At 44.7% G+C, this 19,437-nt stretch overlaps 2 protein-coding genes across 3 annotated transcripts in view; one reads left to right on the forward strand and one right to left on the reverse strand.

Moving 5' to 3' along the window:
• Positions 1-18,272, reverse strand: part of GABRB3 (gamma-aminobutyric acid type A receptor subunit beta3) — a 194,520-nt gene extending 176,248 nt beyond the window's left edge. The window contains exon 1 of the mRNA XM_083734475.1: positions 17,935-18,272. Within this exon, the coding sequence (XP_083590601.1) occupies positions 17,935-18,035 (101 nt within the window). The 5' untranslated portion in view covers positions 18,036-18,272. The remainder of the gene's footprint in view (positions 1-17,934) is intronic.
• Positions 1-19,437, forward strand: part of GABRA5 (gamma-aminobutyric acid type A receptor subunit alpha5) — a 72,951-nt gene that overhangs the window by 42,424 nt on the left and 11,090 nt on the right. For both annotated transcript variants that reach the window (XM_083734480.1, XM_083734481.1), the window contains exon 7: positions 14,104-14,247. In XM_083734480.1, coding sequence (XP_083590606.1) covers positions 14,104-14,247 — 144 coding nt within the window. The remainder of the gene's footprint in view (positions 1-14,103; positions 14,248-19,437) is intronic.

The following is a 19,437-nucleotide window of genomic DNA, read 5'->3' on the forward strand; positions in this document are numbered from 1 at the left end:
GAGCTCCTGTTGCTCTGTCCCAGCTTCTGCTAACCTAGCAGTTCGAAAGCACACCAGTGCAAGTAGATAAATAGGTACTGCTGTGGTGGGAAGGTAAACAGCATTTCCATATCCTCTGGTTTCCGTCACAATGTTCCATTGTGCCAGAAGCAGTTTAGTCATGCTGGCCACATGACCCGGAAAGCTGTCTGTGGACAAACGCCAGCTCCCTCGGCCTGAAAGTGAGATGAGCGCTGCAACCCCATAGTCGCCTTTGACTGGACTTAACCATCCAGGGGTCCTTTACCTTTACTTTTCTTTTCTTTTTCTTTTCTTTTTTACTAAGTTGATGTTAACAAGCAAGCAATGCAAAAAGAAAGAAGATGGTATCTTTTCTTGGTTCATCTTCATAATCTTTGCACATTGCCTACCAAAGATTTAGAACACTCATTCCAGATTTAGCTGTCTTCCTATCCATCCCCATGAGGAATTATACGCAACTTGCAAGTTTGTATACTCACTACAGCATAAGTGGGGAACCTCCACACCATGGGCCAAATTATGCTCATAAGTCATCCCCATTTGGCCTGCAAGACCCTTTTGGCCCAGCCATGCCCACCTGCCCTACACATCCTGTCACATATGACATCAAATGTGGAACGGTAAAGACATTGCGGCGTGGCCATAAACTGGTGGTATGATGTCACTGTGATGTCAAGTGACTGACAAGTGGTCAGCCATGCACACCTGTCTGACTTTGTCCACAGGACGTGGGGTAGATTTAGGGCTGGGCAATATCTGGTTTTCAACATTGTGATAAATCATCTGCTAAACGTTGCAATATACCGATGTATCACGATGTCTGAAATAAGGATGGAGCTACATAGAGGCTGGCTTCACATTTTCCTCCAAATTGTGATTTTTGCATGGATTGCCAAGTCAAAAATTATGGAACTGATTCACAATATGGACTTCAAACCGGTTTTGAGTGATCTAGCAATATATTCCCCAGCCCTAATAAGGATCTAGTTTTCCATCCCTGCCTTACACCAACAGAAGTTGGGCTGGTCTCCTCTATGTATAATATTTGGCCATACTTTTTTGCCAGTCTGGTGAAATTCCAACAAGATTATCTTTCAGTCTGCTGTAGCAATCTTCAGCTCCTTCGCTGGCCCAATAGGTATTCTGCAGTTATTGAGTGAGGCTTCCCAGCAGCTCAATAGAAGCAGGTAAATATGATTATGATTTTGTACAAACAAGATATTTGGAGCAGAAAGAGGTTAATTGACTTTCCTTCAAGGTCATGCCAGCAAAGCAATGTCAGAATGAGAATTTCACCGCAGTTCTTTGGTCTACTGAGCAAATGTCTAATCCAGACAAAGGAGCCCCCCTGCCCAGACAATTGACTTAGCTCCTAAATCACATTTTGCACATAGTGTTAATGATATTGCATTCACCTCACTCAAAGATGAATTTGCTAATGTGTGCCGCTCTTTTGACAGTGTGATAATTCTACACTTGCTGTGGTAAAGTTGTTACTGTAAAGTTTTTCAGTTTTCTATACTCTTGATTGAGTACCGAAAATCTCTAGTAGGGCATTTTTTAAATAATAATAATAATTGTGCTATAAAATTCTCATTCAAAAGTGTATATAATCTGGACAAACTTTCTGGATAAAGAAACAATTCTGAAGCAGAAACGCATGTTGCTACGTCAGCCAGAAGGAATAAGTAGTGTTGAAATCTGGGTTTGAATTGTTTTCTTTAAAAAAGTTTGTAAGCCATCCAGAGGACATTTTCCTATATGGAAATCTTTCAAATAAATAAATGTTAGATCTGCCATTGCTTATAAAGGCCTTCTAAATCTGACAACGGTATTTTGTGAATCAATTAAAAAATCTGTTGCTTTCTTAGTGACACTAATTAGCCTTAAGTGTAGTGATCCTAGGTGATTAACCTACCTTTGCAGTTGATATTGACCTACATACAGCTTAGGACAAGGGTGTGTGTGCTAAGTCCTCTATTAGATCAGAGTTTGAAAGTTTAAGTAGGTCTTAATTAAGTTAGTGCACCAACTTTGGGTTGGTGTTCAGCTCAAGAATGAAATTCACCCTTATATCTTTCTCTCTTTATTTCTAACATAGTTTTTATTCCTTTTCATCTTTGAACTGTTCAACATGGTTGCTCTGAGAAATATTCAAAAAAAAAAACATTTGAATTATTACCTTAAAGACCTTTAAAACATAGAGCATGGTGTGGGTCCTCTTTCAATGTTAGAGGGTTCTCTGTTGGAAAAATGCTCTTGGGGAGATGGCGACCCCTCAGGACCTCTGAGCGTCTCCCAGTGGGAAATCTCGGGAATGGCATGTCCCTTCATCTCCAGAGTGCCTTTCTGCAACACTTTTCATACGAAAAGTGCACTCAAGTCTTCTAGCATCATACAGCAAGAAGAAAGAAACATCCGTAGATCTAAACTACATTTTATTTACATTCTATACAGACAATCCATAATCACGTCTGTATTCTCCAGGCTCTGGCAGAACAACTGTTGCATCCTGCAAAAGTTAAAGTACAGTACAATAACACAGTACAATAAGACAGTCTTCCGTTCCTACACTCTTCTCAGACATCTCATGTGATTTATACGAATCACACTAGCAGCATCGGCTGCATAAAATTCCCAACGTTCTCAAGTACCACTAAGGGTATAGAATAAATCACAAGCATAAAATTCAAACATTTTAATCAAGTAAATGATAGGATGTTTTAAAGTGGGCATTTTCTTTTAAATCTCATGTCCCAACACCCTAGCACTTTTAAGATGTTTATGTTTTCAGATCATTCCAATCTGATTGCTTTAGCTTCTATAAAAACATTTCCCCCCTTTGAAACCTTATTCTTGCCTTGCAATAGTTCTGCCTTAGTTCCAGCTTATGTTCTAGACATTTGTAACCTTTCTGAAGTATGTGCAATGCCACCTCTTCCTTGTCCCGGTCTTCTGTTCGATGTTTTTTTGGCTTTGCTGCAGCTCTCCCACCTGGGCTCTTGAACAGGGTCATTTTTACCAATGGGTTCACTATCCTGCTGCTCAAGTGGGAGAGTCCAGTTCTAGCGTTGTTAATAGCTCTGTGGCTTCCTTGTGGCTGGTGGTTGAGAGTTTGGTGTTTCCTTTCGGGGCTAAGTAAACAAAAGTGAAATGCCCAATAGTATCTTATTCCTGCATCTTGCAGTTATCGAGTGTTGTGGAGCGCAACTCTGTGCTTCATTTTTTTCAAAGTATCTGAGAATAAATCCTGCAAGATCATGACTGGATTGTTGCCGTGGATTATTCCTTCAACATTTCTTAAAACTGTACAGATCTTGTCTTCCTTTTTAAAACTGTGGAAGCACATAACAATATTGTTTGTGGGGGGCCTGCATCACATAGGTATGCTGACAGTGCTCTATGTACTCTTGTCATATCTTCTGGGGATAATTCCAGGGAAATTCTGTAATATTATCTCATTCTGCCCCTTCTTTAAACCTGCACACATGTAAATTAACATTTTGTTAAATGTTTTCCACTTCCTCAGGCTTAGACATAATGCCTTTATTTTCCTGAAGCAGCCTTTTATTTTTCTTGTTGGCTGCAAACTTAAATCCATGGTTACAGAAGCTGTTTCAGTGGCTCCTTCCAGCTTTTCTGCTATTGCACTTGCCTTTGCCTCCAAAGCATTCCTTCCTTCCAGGTTTCCATGATCATGGCTTATAAGGAGATGTGTTGTGCTTCAAATTCATCCTGAATATGGCACCCATTCTTTCCTCCCTTTTAAAGCTGCATTTTCTGCTATTTTAGAAGGGACAGCTGCCATTTTGTATCCTTCTCCAACTATCGTTTGAGCCTCACATAGAGGGAAACCAGCTGTAAAGAAGAGTGGGAACAAAAGTGTTGGCAGGGAAGTGTTTGGAAGGAGGCAGATGTTTATTCTTAGAAGAGGGGCGCAGGTGGTGCTGTGGTCTAAAGCACTGAGCCTCTTAGGCTTGCCAATCGGAAGGTTGGTGGTTCGAATCCCCATGACAGGGTGAGCTCCTGTTGCTCTGTCCCCGCTTCTGCCCACCTAGTAGTTCAAAAGCACGCCAGTGCAAGTAGATAAATAGGTACCACTGCGGCGGGAAGCTAAATGGTGTTTCCATGCGCTCTGGTTTCCGTCACGGTGTCCCGTTGCACCAGAGGTGGTTTAGTCATGCTGGCCATATGACCTGGAAAGCTGTGGACAAATGCTGACTCCCTTGACCTGAAAGCGAGATGAGCGCCGCAACCCCATAGTCGCCTTTGACTGAACTTAACCATCCAGGGGTCCTTTACCTTTTTACCTTTACCTTTATTCTTAGAGAACTTTTGGAATAAGCTTGAACTTTTCCTGATAACTTTTTGAAAATGCTTCAAGAATTGGTGTGTGTGTGTGTGTGTGTGTGTGTGTGTGTGTAGAGTTCAACTATCTAGCCAGGATTGTTGGCCTGAATTCCGCATTCTCTGACCGCCATTGCAAGGGACTGCTGTGCTGGCATAAGGGTGAGATAAAGGTTGTGCAATACAAAATCCAGTGCAAAAGTTGTGCTAGGAGAAGCTGGTTGTGCAACTGGAAGTGTTGGTGCTACAGCAATTTGTTGTGCAACCAGCTATGAGAACCATGCTGGCTTCTTGCACAAGTCACTCCACCAGCACAACTGGTAAACTGCTGAAGAACTTAGTGCAACATTGAATTTCTCCCATTCTTTCCTATAGTTACTATATAAAGCTAAAAAACAAACAGAAAAGAAAGTAATTTTTTAAATGGAAATATGAACCTTGACAGGAAGAACTAATAATGGTCATTATAATTTACTTGAAACCCTTTTCCAGACTGAACTGCAAATTCAATATATTTTTCAAAAAGTTTTTTCTTAAGCATTTTCACAACATTTTTTATATACGGTATGTGTAGATTCGACCTAAGACTAGTCAGAGGGAATGTTATATTTCTGGGCTGAAAGCCACAAAGAAAATGCAGCAAGGAAGAAGCGGGAAGGACTTTTAAAGGGCATAAGGAACAATTACTGTTTTTCTTGTTGTTATATTTATTTCCTGTCTTTTATCCAAAAAGCTCAAGGTTGCTTCTATGGTTCTCCCCTTCCCTATTGGATCCTCGCAACAACTCTGTGAGGTAAATTAGGCTGAGAAATGGTGACTGGCCCAAGGTTCCCCTATGATATCCTAAGTTAGATTCAGAACTAAATGACAAGAGCCCTCTTTTGGCATGAATATGTGGAGGACAAAAACTGGGGCAGGGACACTTGTGCAGCCCCCACCCCCACCTCCCAACATGGACTGAGCATACACCCTCCTGCTTTAGTCTTCCAGCACTGAGAGGGAAGGTCTGAAGAGGGCTTGTGAACATATTTAGCTGAACATATGTAACAGCTTTCTTGGAATCAGGGAGCCTGAGAGTGGCTGGGTTCCCAGTCATGAGGAAACTTCTGAGTGTATCCAGCCAAATGTGCTTAGAAGTTGCCTTCAAACCATCATGTGAGGCTGGCATAGCTGTTGGGGGCAAGGCTTGCCTCTGTCCAAGGACCTTCTTCTACAATTTTTGCCTCTGCATCTTCAGACTGAACTCCTGAAGAGGACTTTTCTGTTTGTGTTGTTAGCGGATATCAGGTACCTGCTTGTTCTTGTTCCTGTATTCTCTGAAATTCTAAACAATGAATCTGTTTTATCATATTATCTCCCATCCTGTCTCTGTGGCTCCTCTCGTCTGCTTGTTTGCTTGACTGAATAGCCTCAGATTCAAAAAATATACTTCCTTAATCTCATGCCAATGAAAAGCCAACAGAAATGTTTGTATTGGGTTCCAGTTTGAATGCGCTCACATTGATGGTAGACTTCCCCTTTAATCAAAAGCCCATCATCTTAGTTGAGAGATGACTATTAGAGTTACAGGGATGACAGAAATTTCCGAGAAACAGACCTGTATGCCTTTGCTTTAGTAGGAGACACAATAGAAGACACGGCTTTATGTGCTGTTAGTATAAACTTGCAATTACACTTACTGAAGAAAAGAAGCAATACAGGGCACAGAAAGCTGTAAGCTGTTGTCAGGCTTCTGAAAACAAGTGCTGAGACAGGTCTAAAGCTTCCATCTGGAAGCCAAGCCTACACAAAGCACGCTATAATGATCCACTCCCAAAATGTGGAACACATAAAAGTCTTGCCCACCCAAGCAAGAAACTGTCACAAAGCTCTCTTGTAAAGCTTTGTTTCCACGAGAATACATGATGGGCCTTGAGGGAAACGTCCTTGGACAGGAGTTTTGTCTCCTGCTTATGAATCTTTCTTGCAAAACCCTCATGGATATTTCATTCCACGTGAATATCTCCATGGGTGAAATAAAAAATGCACTGAAATTAGAATTTGAAATGAAAGTCTTTATTGTTGATGCTGCCGTAAGGATAGTAATGTTGAACTAGGGCTGTCATATTTCACAAGAGAAAATCTGGACAAAAAGTCATCAAGGTTTTTTTTTGCCAAAGTTGTTGAACTTTTTATAGGAAATTTGCCAAAAAATTCAACACTTCCAAAATGGGCTGCCATACGCCCGACTTTTCCCAGACATTTAAACCGAATTATGAAAATTCCGCCCAGATGCCATTTTTGAAGGATGAATCCTGGCAATGTCTGGAAAATTCCAGATGTATGGCAGCCCTAATTGATCTGTTGCAGCAAAGACAAAAAAGTGTATTGTGTCAGCTTAAAAACTATCTGTGTTATTAAGGCATAAAAGTCTGTGATCATCAGATGTATGAAGTGTTAATTCTGAGTTAAAGAGATAGGTGTGGCTTTGGAGTGACAGCTAACAGTGAGGTCAGAGGGATGCAGGAAGTAAAATGACAGTGATTATTACGTAACTAACAGTGGGAAAAACTGCAAATCAAAACTTGAATATTTGACTTTGCATATGTGCATTGTCCTTAGTTTAAAGTACAGTACTGTTTGTTTTATACCAATTCCCATCTTTCACGCCTCTTTAAAAAGTATCATTTTGTTACACGGAAAATATTTCCATTATTATCGACAAAGTGTTTGGAATTTGCAAACTCCAAACATTACATTAGCCCTCTGTCTGAAAAGCATTTTATAGTATCATGCATTCCAAGTACTCCATGCTGAGATAACAGTGACCCCAGCATTTTGCCTGCAGACTCGAAACGATTTCCTTCTACTACTGCAGTATACGTTAAGAAGCTGTTGCTGCTGCATTACTGGTTACTTAGCAGTCATCCGCATTCTATAATGAGTAGCTTTTACTTCCACCCAGACAAGAATTTAGGCCATTAAAAACCTTGTCTTCTTGAATGCCTTAGTGCCTCTTTGGTATTGTGCAGGACCATAGCCAGAGAGGAGAAAGCTACTGACCCTCAGCCTTGGGGCAGAGATAAAGCTTTTAAATCAAATTAAGTAAGCTCTCAAGATGTGTTAGCATGACATGGCACAGCATCTGCCACTTCCAAAGCCCACAACGTTGAGCATCCTGCTGTGGAATTTCAGGAGTGGGGGCAGAAGTCAAACACTCTTGCAAGAACAACAGAACTGCTGTCAACTCTACCCAGAACATCTTTAGCATGGTTGATAAGAGTTGTGTCATTTTTTGCCATAAACATACATTGTGGAATGTGAGGCAATTGGGTTTGTAGAATGCTCCCCTCAAACAGTACCTTTTCCCTCTGCTTTTCAGAGGTGTGTGTTCATTGGTTTCCTTTTCTGGTTCTACTTAGTGCTTTCCCCCTTCCTCTGGGATCTCTTCGTCCCTGAGTGATCCTAGACAATCAGGGATCACACAGGGAATGTGATGACATCATAACAGCATTCAGATCTGGCTACGTGTTAACAACACTATGGACAATTGAAGCTGGCGCTTTGCCCCTGGTATGAATTAGTGTGGGGAGGAAACGCACATATGCCAAGGGAACTATGCTGCATTGGCAAGACAGAGAGCATGGGCCTTGACAACAGAAATGCACTTTGCAGATGTTTTCAGTCACTGTTGAGGGACCTGAATGATTGGGTAAAGGGGGAGGCACTTTTTCCATTGGATGAAAAAAATAATGATGTGTCTCTCCCCTCCCAGTTTCAGCTCAGCTTTTAGGTACAACCGCTGCAGGTAAACCAGTGTTTCCCACAACAACAACAATATAAAGTATGCATTGCATACACACCTGTGTAGTGGGAACTTGACCTGAACTGGGTACACATACATGGGTGTTCAAAGATGCAGGTACATTGTTCACACTTGATGTATTTGATATGAGGAACACTGTTGCGCTAGCAGTGTGAAAGCCGCAGTAGCATAAACTGTGCTGCCCTTGAAAGAAACAGGGGGTGATGTGCCCATTGGGGTGATGTGCCCAATGATAGGCAGAAGCATCTCCCGAGTACAGTGGTACCTCCAGTTAAGTACTTAATTCATTCCAGAGGTCCGTTCTTAACCTGAAACTGTTCTTAACCTGAAGCACCACTTTAGCTAATGGGGCCTCCTGCTGCTGCCGCGCCACCAGAGCACGATTTCTGTTCTCATCCTGAAGCAAAGTTCTTAACCTGAAGCACTATTTCTGGCTTAGTGGAATCTGTAACCTGAAGAGTATGTAACCTGAAGTGTATGTAACCCGAGGTACCACTGTAGCTGTAAGAAAGAAGGCAGCCAAGAGAGAGTTAGCTGAGGGCAGAAAGGGCAAGTAGATTGCTGCCCCATTAAACTCAAATGAATCAGCCTCCACTAATCAATCATTTATTTTCCAAACACCACTTTGTCCCTAGCAGAAGATATTGTCTTCTAGAAAGGGGAACTGAACCCCTTCGTAGGTGACTAGCAAACCAATAATTTGTAAACAAAGAAAACAGTCAAGGACTATAGACATTCTTTTACCGTACGATTCTTGCACATACAAGGCCTTATGCCACCATCATAAGCACATGTGAGAGCAATCTTCGTTTCTTATTTATTTATTTATTTATTTGAGAATTATATTGTGCCTTTGAATGTAAAACCTCCTAAGGCACACAATGGGGGGGGGGAGTGAAAAACATTGATCTACATCAGAATGGCTGGTGGGGTGCCTATCCCCCACATAACACAAATGAAATGCTCTACTGGCAATGTTTGGAGATGGCTTTGATTTCACGGCTCCGACTGCATACAATAATTGGGTAACGACACCATTTTCCTGCAGCCCACATTTCGCTGGAGATCATAAGATTGATTTGCTTATTTTGCCTTCTTCTAGAAGCTGGAGCTTGGTCATGCAGCTGAACTATCAGAAGCTGTCTGCTATGCTATGCTTTCTCTTGTTCATCCCCAGTCACTGACTGTGCCAAACTGGTTTATGGGGGTTTACTATCACCGCTGGAAACTCCAGCTTTGAATAGGATTCATAGTCCGTGCCTGTCATATTTCAACATGGATGCTGTTCCACAAAAACAGTGGCAGCCATTATGCATAGTACTATACAAAATAACCTGATAACATTTATTTTTATAAATCTCTTATATTTTAATTTGATACTTGGATTTACATATTTGGTAGAAAGTGTATGCAACCTTTAGTTCCCTCCCTCCCCAGCCCTGATTTACAGCTTTTTTAAGAATGAGGGTTGACACCAGCAGCTAAAAAACAGAGTTGCCCTGTTTTGAGACAAAAATGTCTCCTGTCCCCTTTGGACTTTAGACAGGACGCCTCCCCCCCCCCCCCCGTATTTGAATTCGGCCAGCCAAAAATGGTGGTTGCATCACTGTTGGTGCAGCTGACAAGGAGCCCAGCCTGGCATGAGCGACAATAGAAAAAAGGGAAAAGGAGAGACCTCCTCAGCTGCCAGCTACTGATTTAACACTGTGCAAGTCCGCTCTCACTTGACTCCCTCTGCCACTCTGATCTGACCTCTCCTCTTCCCTCCTCCATACTCGAGCCTCTGACACCAGCATGGGCAAGAGGCTAGAGGTGTAGCTCAAGTCTCCCATGGGACTTGGCCCCTGCCTGTCTATGTGAGTTAAGGGGAAGAGTGGGGCCAGGGTGGTGAGGGAGTTGGGAGGCCAAATTTGGGAAACTCGTCTCTACAAAGGGGGCAGGATTTGGTGGGCCCCCCAATTCCTACCCCTGACCTGTCCCATATTTTGCCTGACCAAAGGTGGCAACTGTTGTGTACTGAAGTTCTCACCCTGTAGATAGATACTGTAGATAGTTTTCACTCAGGTCCACATATGCAAATAAGGAATTGAAAGTGACGTTCAGTGATTGGATAGTAACAGAAAGTTGTTACTGTTGTTTTGTAGTTGAGCTCTATATAAGCAGGTTGGCTGAACCCTTCAGTTCAGTTCTGTTCTGGCCTGTGAATAAACAAGAGCTGTCTGAAGAATCGCTGTGTCGTTTGATATGTTCACCCACAACTTAACAGCAACCTTATTTAGAACCAACACTTGTGGTTAAACCTGCAACAAAGTAACATGATTTTGGATGCTGGACTCCACCCAATTGAGCTCCCATACTTTATTGTTCTTTGGAAGTCACTGCTCTGTTGTCATGCTTACAAGAGCTCCAGTCTATTTAAAACTGCCCTGTATAGTTTCAGTTTCTAAAGATGTGGCTTCAAAATCACCCTCTTTCAATGCTCAGCCATTAGGGCCCTTTTAAAAAGCGAGATTTATAGTGACAATAAGTCGGCAAGCGTAGCAGGAGAGCGCACAAAGGAAAAAACAATAGCAGCCGAAATAACCGATTCTGGCTGCTTCCCCTAGAGAGATAATTATGCAGCCACTGTCAACGTGCAGTTCAGAATCAATTTTCAGATTCATTCCAGATCAAATGTTGCATCCAAAAATAAATATTCCACTATAAATATTAACATCAATGAGCAAGAGGAAGGAAGGAAGGGGGACAGAAAGTACTGGAGATCCAGGAAAACTGAGGAGGGGGCTACTCTTGCAAGCCAAGTCTGCATTGTAAAACTCACATTGGATGTGCGAATGGCACCAGTAGTGGTACTCAGGCCAAAATATGTCAAATTGGAATACTGTTCCAATTTGGCAATGTTATTACCATTTGAAATGCTTATTCCCCCTCTCCCTGCAGGCAACTTCATATCCATCCAATAAGTGTTCCATGTTACAAGAGTAGGAATAATGTATTCTTCTTCCCCAGTGTTTGTTTCCCTATACTGTAATGGTTTAAAACAGGAATTGTTAATTTGTTAATAAATTAGACATTTGGGAACATTGTTATAGCCTCGTTTTGCCTCATAGCCATAATCCTTTCACCTTAAGGTGCTCACTTCACTTATTTATTATTGTGGGGTGGGGGGAGGGGAAGAATACCATGAATGCAAAAACCAAGGGATCTGGCTGTTATATATTGTGGCTATTACACATTGCACCCCCTCTTTATGTCCCTTGAATATCCTTTAAAATAAAATAAAAATTGCAGCTGATACGAATAACTCTTTCGAGAAATATCAAATTAGTACCAAAAACTTGTTTTCCTGAATTACAGTTGTACTATTATTAGTTATATGGACGTAAAATCATAAGGAAGCTAAGAGAGTATGATGAAGTTTGAACATCCTCTCTCTTTTCCTTACATTGTGCAAGATAACACAGGCTGCATTGTTAAAGTACTTCAAAATCACATAATGAAACACTAACTCCTAGCTGAAAGCAGTCCCACTTTTTTCCCTTAGAGATTCTGCGCTGCTTATTTAGGAGTGATGCAATTACCTTCCTACAGCTTGAAGTTTTATACAGCTCTTGTAGCAATTAATTCTCCTAATTTGCTCCATAAGGCTCTTCTTGATATATGTCCTCCTTCCAGCATTTAAATCAGGCCTGTGCAATGTTTGCTCCCACCCTGTCCTAAGCCAAATATAGCCCCCAACCATATATTCTGACAATGCCTATGCCTTCGCAACCCCAGGCAGACAGAAAACCCAAGAGGCTTACTGGCTGTGGATGGACTACTGAATATGATTGGTGGGTAGCAGCAGCTAGCCTGGCATCTTATCAGCAGTGAGGTTGGCACAATAAGGCCACCATTGCTTGTAGGGAACTACTTGCCATCTTTGGTCTTTCTTGTGCACAGGCTCAAATAAAGCTATGAAAGTCACGCAGTCACTCTCAGGTGGGCACAGCAGTGGTGCCATGACCAGAGTAATGGAAGGAGGAGGAGGAGAAGAAGAAGGAGGAGGAGAAAATGAAGAAGAAGACGAAGACGAAGAAGAAGGAGGAAGAAGAAGAATCCCCAGGCCAACCAACTTGGCTGGTTCTGAAGCAGCAGTAGTCACCCATCAGCACCAGGCTCCAAATCCTGCCCTCCACAGCTGCTCTCCCCCCACAGAAAGCTAGTTGCAGCCCATCTGCTGCTCATCTCAAGTTGGCATGTCAATGGCATACAGGGGGCAGGGGGGACATGATATCCCAGGCACCTGGTCCCTTTCTTCAGAGGCCACCCTGCTCATTTGCTTGTGTCATTATATGGCAGAGTAGGAGCCTACAGAAGATAGAACTCATTGAGCTACCTGATACTGAGTCAAACCATTGGTCCATCAAGGTCAGTATTGTGTACAGTAGAATCCAAACTTGTGGCCCTGCAGATATTGTTGGACTCCAACCCTCATGAGAACCATCCTGGTCAATGGTCAGGGATAACAGTGCCTACTCCTTCTCAGCAGCTTCCCAAGATTGTAGACAGGAGTCTCTCCTAGTCCTACCTGGAGATGCCTAAGACCTTCTTCATTCAAAGCAAATACTCTATGGTTGAGCTACTGCCTGGGACCTACAAAAAACGGAGCTTGACATACATATTTCTCTATGCTATATTGAAAGCTACACGGATTTTAAAAACCCCCACTCCTATTTAGTGAATCCTTATACTGATTGACTGTTTCAGAGCAAAAGAAAAATTACAATCAGTTTTGTAACAGGCGTGCAAGTCTCATATAGGCAACCTCACATGACAACTGCACGCACTGCTGTTTTGTCATATAAATAGGGTGCACACAAGCTCAGAAGTCGCAGCCTGTTGTGCAATTTGGAGAAGACATGTGCTGATATGCTCACCATTTGAATGTTAATGGAACTGCCTTCTGCGCAGGAATTTTGAAATGCTTGGAGGCTCATCACAGCCATTCGCTGATGAATGGCTCTGTGAAATTGACTGTTTCCCAGTCTCCCGCTTCCCATCTGTAAGATATAGTAGTCACTACCTTGCAGGCTAAATGAGTAATGAAATATGGAAACATTATGATAGTTCCCGAGGCCTAGGAATAAGAAAGGGTATACATTTACAAGAGCATTTTCCATTACAGTTTAAAACTGGTGCTGAATTTCCATAAAGGGAGAGATTTGTGTCTAAACACTCTGCCCAAAAACCTTCTCTATCTCCCACTATACAAGATCCTCTTTTGGTCACCATGCATATCCTCTGTCTTTGTATGTATGCACACCAACCCATTTGTAGCACAAATATGTCGTTTTCTTCATCCTGGAATCTTCCATGTTTGTCTTTAATAAGCTGCTTTCATTTGATTGATTCTAAATTCTGCTGTCCGCAAAGGTGGGGGCAGTTACTTGGTATGCATTTAGAAACCCTCCCCGATTAGGATATCCACACATTTTCCTCCCTGCATATGTTCCAGGTGAATGGTGGTGCTTGCAATCTCGGTATACATCCACCCACAATGTCATTGAGCTGGTGCGGATACTGCCCCCATTGCTGGGACTGCCTACATCTGTTTTCACCCGTTTTTGAATGGCCACACTATGGGGCTGTCTAGAATAAACCAACAATGACCTTTTATTTTCAGAAAGAAACCAGTTGCTCAAAAAGTGTTTTTCAGAGCAAAAATATGCAACAGATCTAGAATGTGTGCGGACTAGGTGGGGAAGGGGGAGAATACCAAGCTCTCAGTCTCCATTGATGTTAGAATAAAATGTGTGCAGGACTGAATCCTGACACTAGCAAGAGATTCTGGAGCTGAGCTTTGGGATTAAGCCCTGCTTATCGAGTAAGATTTCAAGTCTATGAATATTAATCTCCAGACTCAATTTCTCACATGCTCTTTTTGCCAGATGCTTATCCCAATTCCGAAGTGATCTATGTGTGGACTCACAGCCCAGCTGCATCCGTGGTAGTAGCAGAAGACGGTTCAAGGCTCAACCAGTATCACTTGATGGGGCAAACTGTCGATTCTGAGAACATCAGTACCAGTACAGGTGAGGAGGGAGAAGGGATGCTGTTTTTGGCAACTCATGTGTTTATTTTTGCAAACGGTTTAGATTCCTGAACATCAAAACATCTAAGTAACACATCACAGAAGCATTAGAGTATCAGAATGAAACAAGAGTCGGGCAGATTCAAAATGCTGGTTGTGGACAAATTCAAAAACAATACCAAGCTAGAAAAAAATCAGTTTTTTTCCCTATTTTGGTATTGCACCATTAAAAAAACACACGGTGCAACGACACTGAAAGCCAACTGACCCACTTAGCCATGGGATACTGTCAGCAGTTGTGGACTGTTGTGGTCTAACTGTGGTGTGGAGTGAGAGCTGGTCTCTCAGGTTACCTGGTCTTGAGATGCAGAGGATGTTACTGCATATACCAAAAATAAAACATTGAGCTTGGCCTGGTAGCATATTGGCAGCCACTGCAATTCCCTGAACAAAGGTGTTACATGATAATAGTAGTCTTTTCCACATAGCAATCTAGCAGCTGCATTCAGCACCAGCTGCAGCTTCAGGATCAACTTCAAGGGCAGACTGAAGTGCATTGAAATAATCAAGTATAGAGGATACCAAGGCATGAACCACTGTACCTAAATTATATGAATGGCTGTGGGTGGCACCTCAGCCAAAGCTGGTAGAAAGCACTCCTAGCACTGAAGCCACCTGGACCTCTGATGTTTTAGTCAATGTGGAAAATGAGAAGCTTACTTCTGGAAATTTCAGGCACATTTTTAAGGTCCCTCTTTTGTTCTCACAGTGAGTGCGGATTAAATAATTGGTGCTCCCTTGCCCGTGATATTTATGTATCATTGCATCTGTATTCCAGCGTTGCTCCAAGGAGCTCAAGCATTCTCCCCCTCGCCATTAATTCTTCACAACAACCCTGTGAGGTGGGTTAGGCTGAGAGGATGTGACGGGCCCCCAAGGTCACTCATCAAGCTTCATGGCTAACTGGGCAGTAGAACCCAGCATTCTAACCACTGCACACTGCTGCCTTGTTCGGGTGTGGGTTGGAAAAGGAGGCAATACTTGCTCAAGCATGCATATACAGTGGTACCTCGGTTTAAGTACTTAATTCGTTCCGGAGGTCCGTTCTTAACCTGAAACTGTTCTTAACCTGAAGCACCACTTTAGCTAATGGGGCCTCCTGCTGCTGCCGCGCCGCCAGAGCATGATTTCTGTTCTCATCCTGAAGCAAAGTTCTTAACCCAAGGTACTATTTCTGGGTTAGCAGAGTCTGTAACCTGAAGCATATGTAACCTGAAGTGTATGTAACCTGAGGTACCACTGTATACCACTTGCTTGAGCAGAACCCACTGAAAAGCCTAGTGACAGGAATAGGGAACTGCAGCTCTTCCCATTTTGGTGGACAACAACTTCCATCATCCCAGACTCCCAGCCCCATGTTGTCTGGGGCTGATGAGAGTCAAGAGTTCAACAGCCTCGAGAGAGAACTACATGTTCCCCATCCCTGCAGGAGGAGAAGCTGATACAGAAACGCTTGACCTGAGATGCCTCATTCCCCCACTGGATACTGCAGTGCTCAAGTGAGAACACTGCATGTGCGCGCCACCAATTCAGTGGCTTTAATGACTGTGAGCATGCAGTCAGGTTGTGGTATGCCCAATTCATGCTCGGACAGCGTCCAGGATCCAAAATGCCACATGCATTTTCGGCCTTTCTCTACCATATAGGTGTAACACAAGTGTGTCATGCAAAGACTCCCTGATTTTGCATGCTTTTTCTTGTGTTCGATTTGGGCCATCACACATCTAGGCTGATGAATGTGCCACTTAGCCTACACCACACACTCTTTTAGGTGTGTGGAGGAGGATTCCACCTACAGTCCGTGCCTGGCTACACATGTGCATGAGACCGTAGTGATTCTCATTTAATTAATACAGAGTGAAAAGGTATGAAAGGCAGCTATAGGTATTGTGGTGATAAAGGAGCTTAGTCTATGGGACTATGTTTAGTGGGGGGAAACACAGAGATGGGGAACCTGTGGCCTGCCAGATACTGTTGAACTACAGTTTCCATGGGCCCTATCAGCTGAAGCTGATGAGAGTTGAGGATCAGCAACATCCAAAAGGCCCCACAGTTCCCCACTCCTCTCTAAAAGTGACAGCAACCTAGCAATCCAAAGGAAATGCTATTCTTTGTCCATGTCCTGAATACAGGACACACCTAGCAAGCAGCATAAATCAATCCTCGAATACCTCTTGAACTTGCCATATTGCTCTAACAGCTGCATGAGCACAAATCCAAGAGGCACATCTCTACAACCCGGGGGAAGCTGCGCCTGTTGGATGGCTGCCTTCGTGCAGCTGCTCCACCAAGGCCAAATCTTCTGTGGCAACAGCAGCAGCAGCTAGTCCGACACTTGGGCGCTAAGGAAAGGAAGGCCCTTGAGGGGAACCGGGGACGAGGCGCCCGCAGCTTCCCCCGCGTTTTGCGGAGGCTGCTTTCGCTCGTGCCGGCTTATTCCCCTCCTGCAGGAGGCGAACAACCGCCTACGCGTTTTGATCTCTCCCTCTCTCGAGCTTTAAAATGATTTGTTTGATGAAACGCATTTGGAGGCGGGCGGGGTAGAGAGAGGGGGGGAGGAAGTGGCAGCTGTTGCCTGGCTTTGCAGCGTGTCCGAAGGACCACGTGGCTGCAAAGGAGGCGCTAACCCGAAGGATTCTCCCATTTCCTCCCTAACTGGAAGTGGAGGCGCCAGATGTGGCAGCATTAGGGAACTAAAGAAGCTTTAATCCCGCGCCCAGCCACCCACGTGAGACCCCCCCCCCTCCCCCGCTCCCGGCCTGGCTCGGGGTTCTATGTCAGGGCAATCCTGGCCGGCGATTGGCTGCAGCGCGTTCGGAGGGGGCGGAGGAGGGAGGGCCGCGGCCCCGGACCGAGGCCCGGGAGTCACATGGGGGCGGCAGACAGAGGGGCTGCAACAGGTTACATAACGGCCTCGCCTTCGCTGCTGGGAACGAGGCGGGGACGGCGTTGTGCGGTAATTAGAAACTAAGCACCTCGCCCGGGGCGGAGGGAGCGAGGGGGCCGCTAGCTGCGCCCATCGGGGGAGACGCCGCCGAAGGAAACGCGGGGCTCCTTTGTCCCCGGGGTGGTGGCGCAGACCTCCGAAGGAAAACCAGCAGGGTCCCCCGGGGCTGATCCGGGGTGGGGCGGAGGAGCTGCCTGTTTGATCAGGGGAAGGGCTATTTTTAAGGGATCCCTTCATGGAGACAAAGGCAGACACGGGGCTAATGGGAAGGAGAAGCGATGGCACAGCTCCAAGCTGCCTCGTTGGCATCAGCAAAGGCGCCCGCAGCTCTTTCCAAGCGGCGACCCGTCGAGAGCCCAGCGGGCTGCTTTTGAAATCCAAAGGGCGACAGTAAGGGGTGGGTGGGCGAGGAGGAAGGGGCGGCGGCGGAACGGAACTTCGCGCGGAGCGCCACAAACCTGGCAATTGTCTGATCAAAGCTAAGATCGCACCGATTCCCCCCCAAACCTCACACCCAGGACTCCGCAAAACAAGCGCGCACCGATCCACAAGTCAAAAAGCTTTCGTTTTGTTTGGGGCAGGGGAGGAGGGATGGTGGAAGTTAGAGGAGCACCTGCACGATGAAACCAGGGCGGGCAGGTAGCAGCAGCAGCAGCAGCAGCAGGCGGCCGAGTTTCTTACCAGTTCACCATCATCGCGGCATTGTTCTCTGCGATGAAAGGCAGCTCCCCTCTCGCCTTCAGAATCGCCAGGAGGAAGATCCAGAGCGCGTGCCGAGGCATCTCCTAGGGTCGTGCGCGGCTCCTCGGGGCAAAACCACAATCCCAAGCGAGCGGTGGGCGCTCCAGGGTGCCAGGGGACTCAACTCGGCCACTACTCTGCAGGGCACTTGCGAAGGGGGGCAAACAGCTTCAGCCTCAAGGAAGCAGCAAGATTCGTAGCAGAAATCAAAATGTTAGTGCCCCGGGGGCACCGCCTCCCTTAAGGTTTGCAAAGGTTTAAGCAAATAAAATGTTGGTTTTCAACATCAATAGGTTTGCTTTTTCCCCTTTCTTTCTCCCCCTCCCCGTCTTCTGCTTTCTTTCCCCCCTTGCTAACGTCCCAGGTTACATCTGTGCGGGCTGGGTTGTGATTGCAGGATGGATCACAAAGAGCAGGACACAGATTGTAACCAGGGATTAGCAAAATACAAAAATCCGATTTTACACAGGGGAAGCATCAGTCAGCTATGGATTTTCTGGGCTTCATCAAGCTTGCAGGAGGCCTGTAATCGGGGTTACTTGTGAACGGATTTCCAAGATGTTCTGTCCTTCCACAGAGCTGTGGGATCTGAAAATAACAAGCATAGACCCCTGAAAGAATTTCACAGTTTGCGTATTTTGCTCCTGCCTCATTTTCCGCCTTTGCAATTGCTTCTTAAAAAGAAAAAACAACAACACCCCCCCCCCCACACACACACAGCACCACACAACCTATAAATAATATGCCATTTTAATTTTAGACCATGCAACAATTGGTGAGAAGGTGGAAGGTTCAGGGTGATATGAAGCAGATGCGCTCACAGTGAGGGCTGCTTCTGCTCTTCACTGGGGACTGAAATCAAATTGGTCCAATATCCAAAACCACATCATGCATGGATACTGCCTGCAATATGCTTCTTGGAAATCAAAGGAGCCAGTATGGTGTGGTGGTCAGAGTGTTGGATTAAGACCTGGGAGACGGAGACTCGAATCCCCATGCAGCCATGAAGTTCGTTGGGTGGTCTTAAGCCGATTGCTCACTTTCAGTTTAACCTACATTGCAGGGTGGTTGTGAGGATAAAATGGGGGTGGGGAGAACTATGCATGCTACCTTGGCCTCCTTGGAGGAAAGACAAAGAAATAATGTGTTGCTTTCAGTGGGGTGAGCATGATGCAGAGGGCTGCTTCTGCATGTGGGTCACCTTACTTGGGATAGGGGGCCAGGCTCCATGGAACCAGCCTTTGGGACAGCCACTGCAGGTCATAGAATCATAGAGTTGGAAGAGACCACAAGGGCCATTGAGTCCAACCCCCTGCCAAGATTCTGCAGTGGATCTCAGATGGAAAGACCTGGACTCAAAGGATGCAGAACTTTAAGGCCTTGCCAGTTTGGGGAAGCCAGATGTATTTTTTGAGAAAAGGGACGACACTTTCATATATATTT

This window comes from Podarcis gaigeae, assembly GCF_964106915.1.
Source record: "Podarcis gaigeae genome assembly, chromosome: 4".
In the NCBI taxonomy this organism is placed as follows: domain Eukaryota; kingdom Metazoa; phylum Chordata; class Lepidosauria; order Squamata; family Lacertidae; genus Podarcis; species Podarcis gaigeae.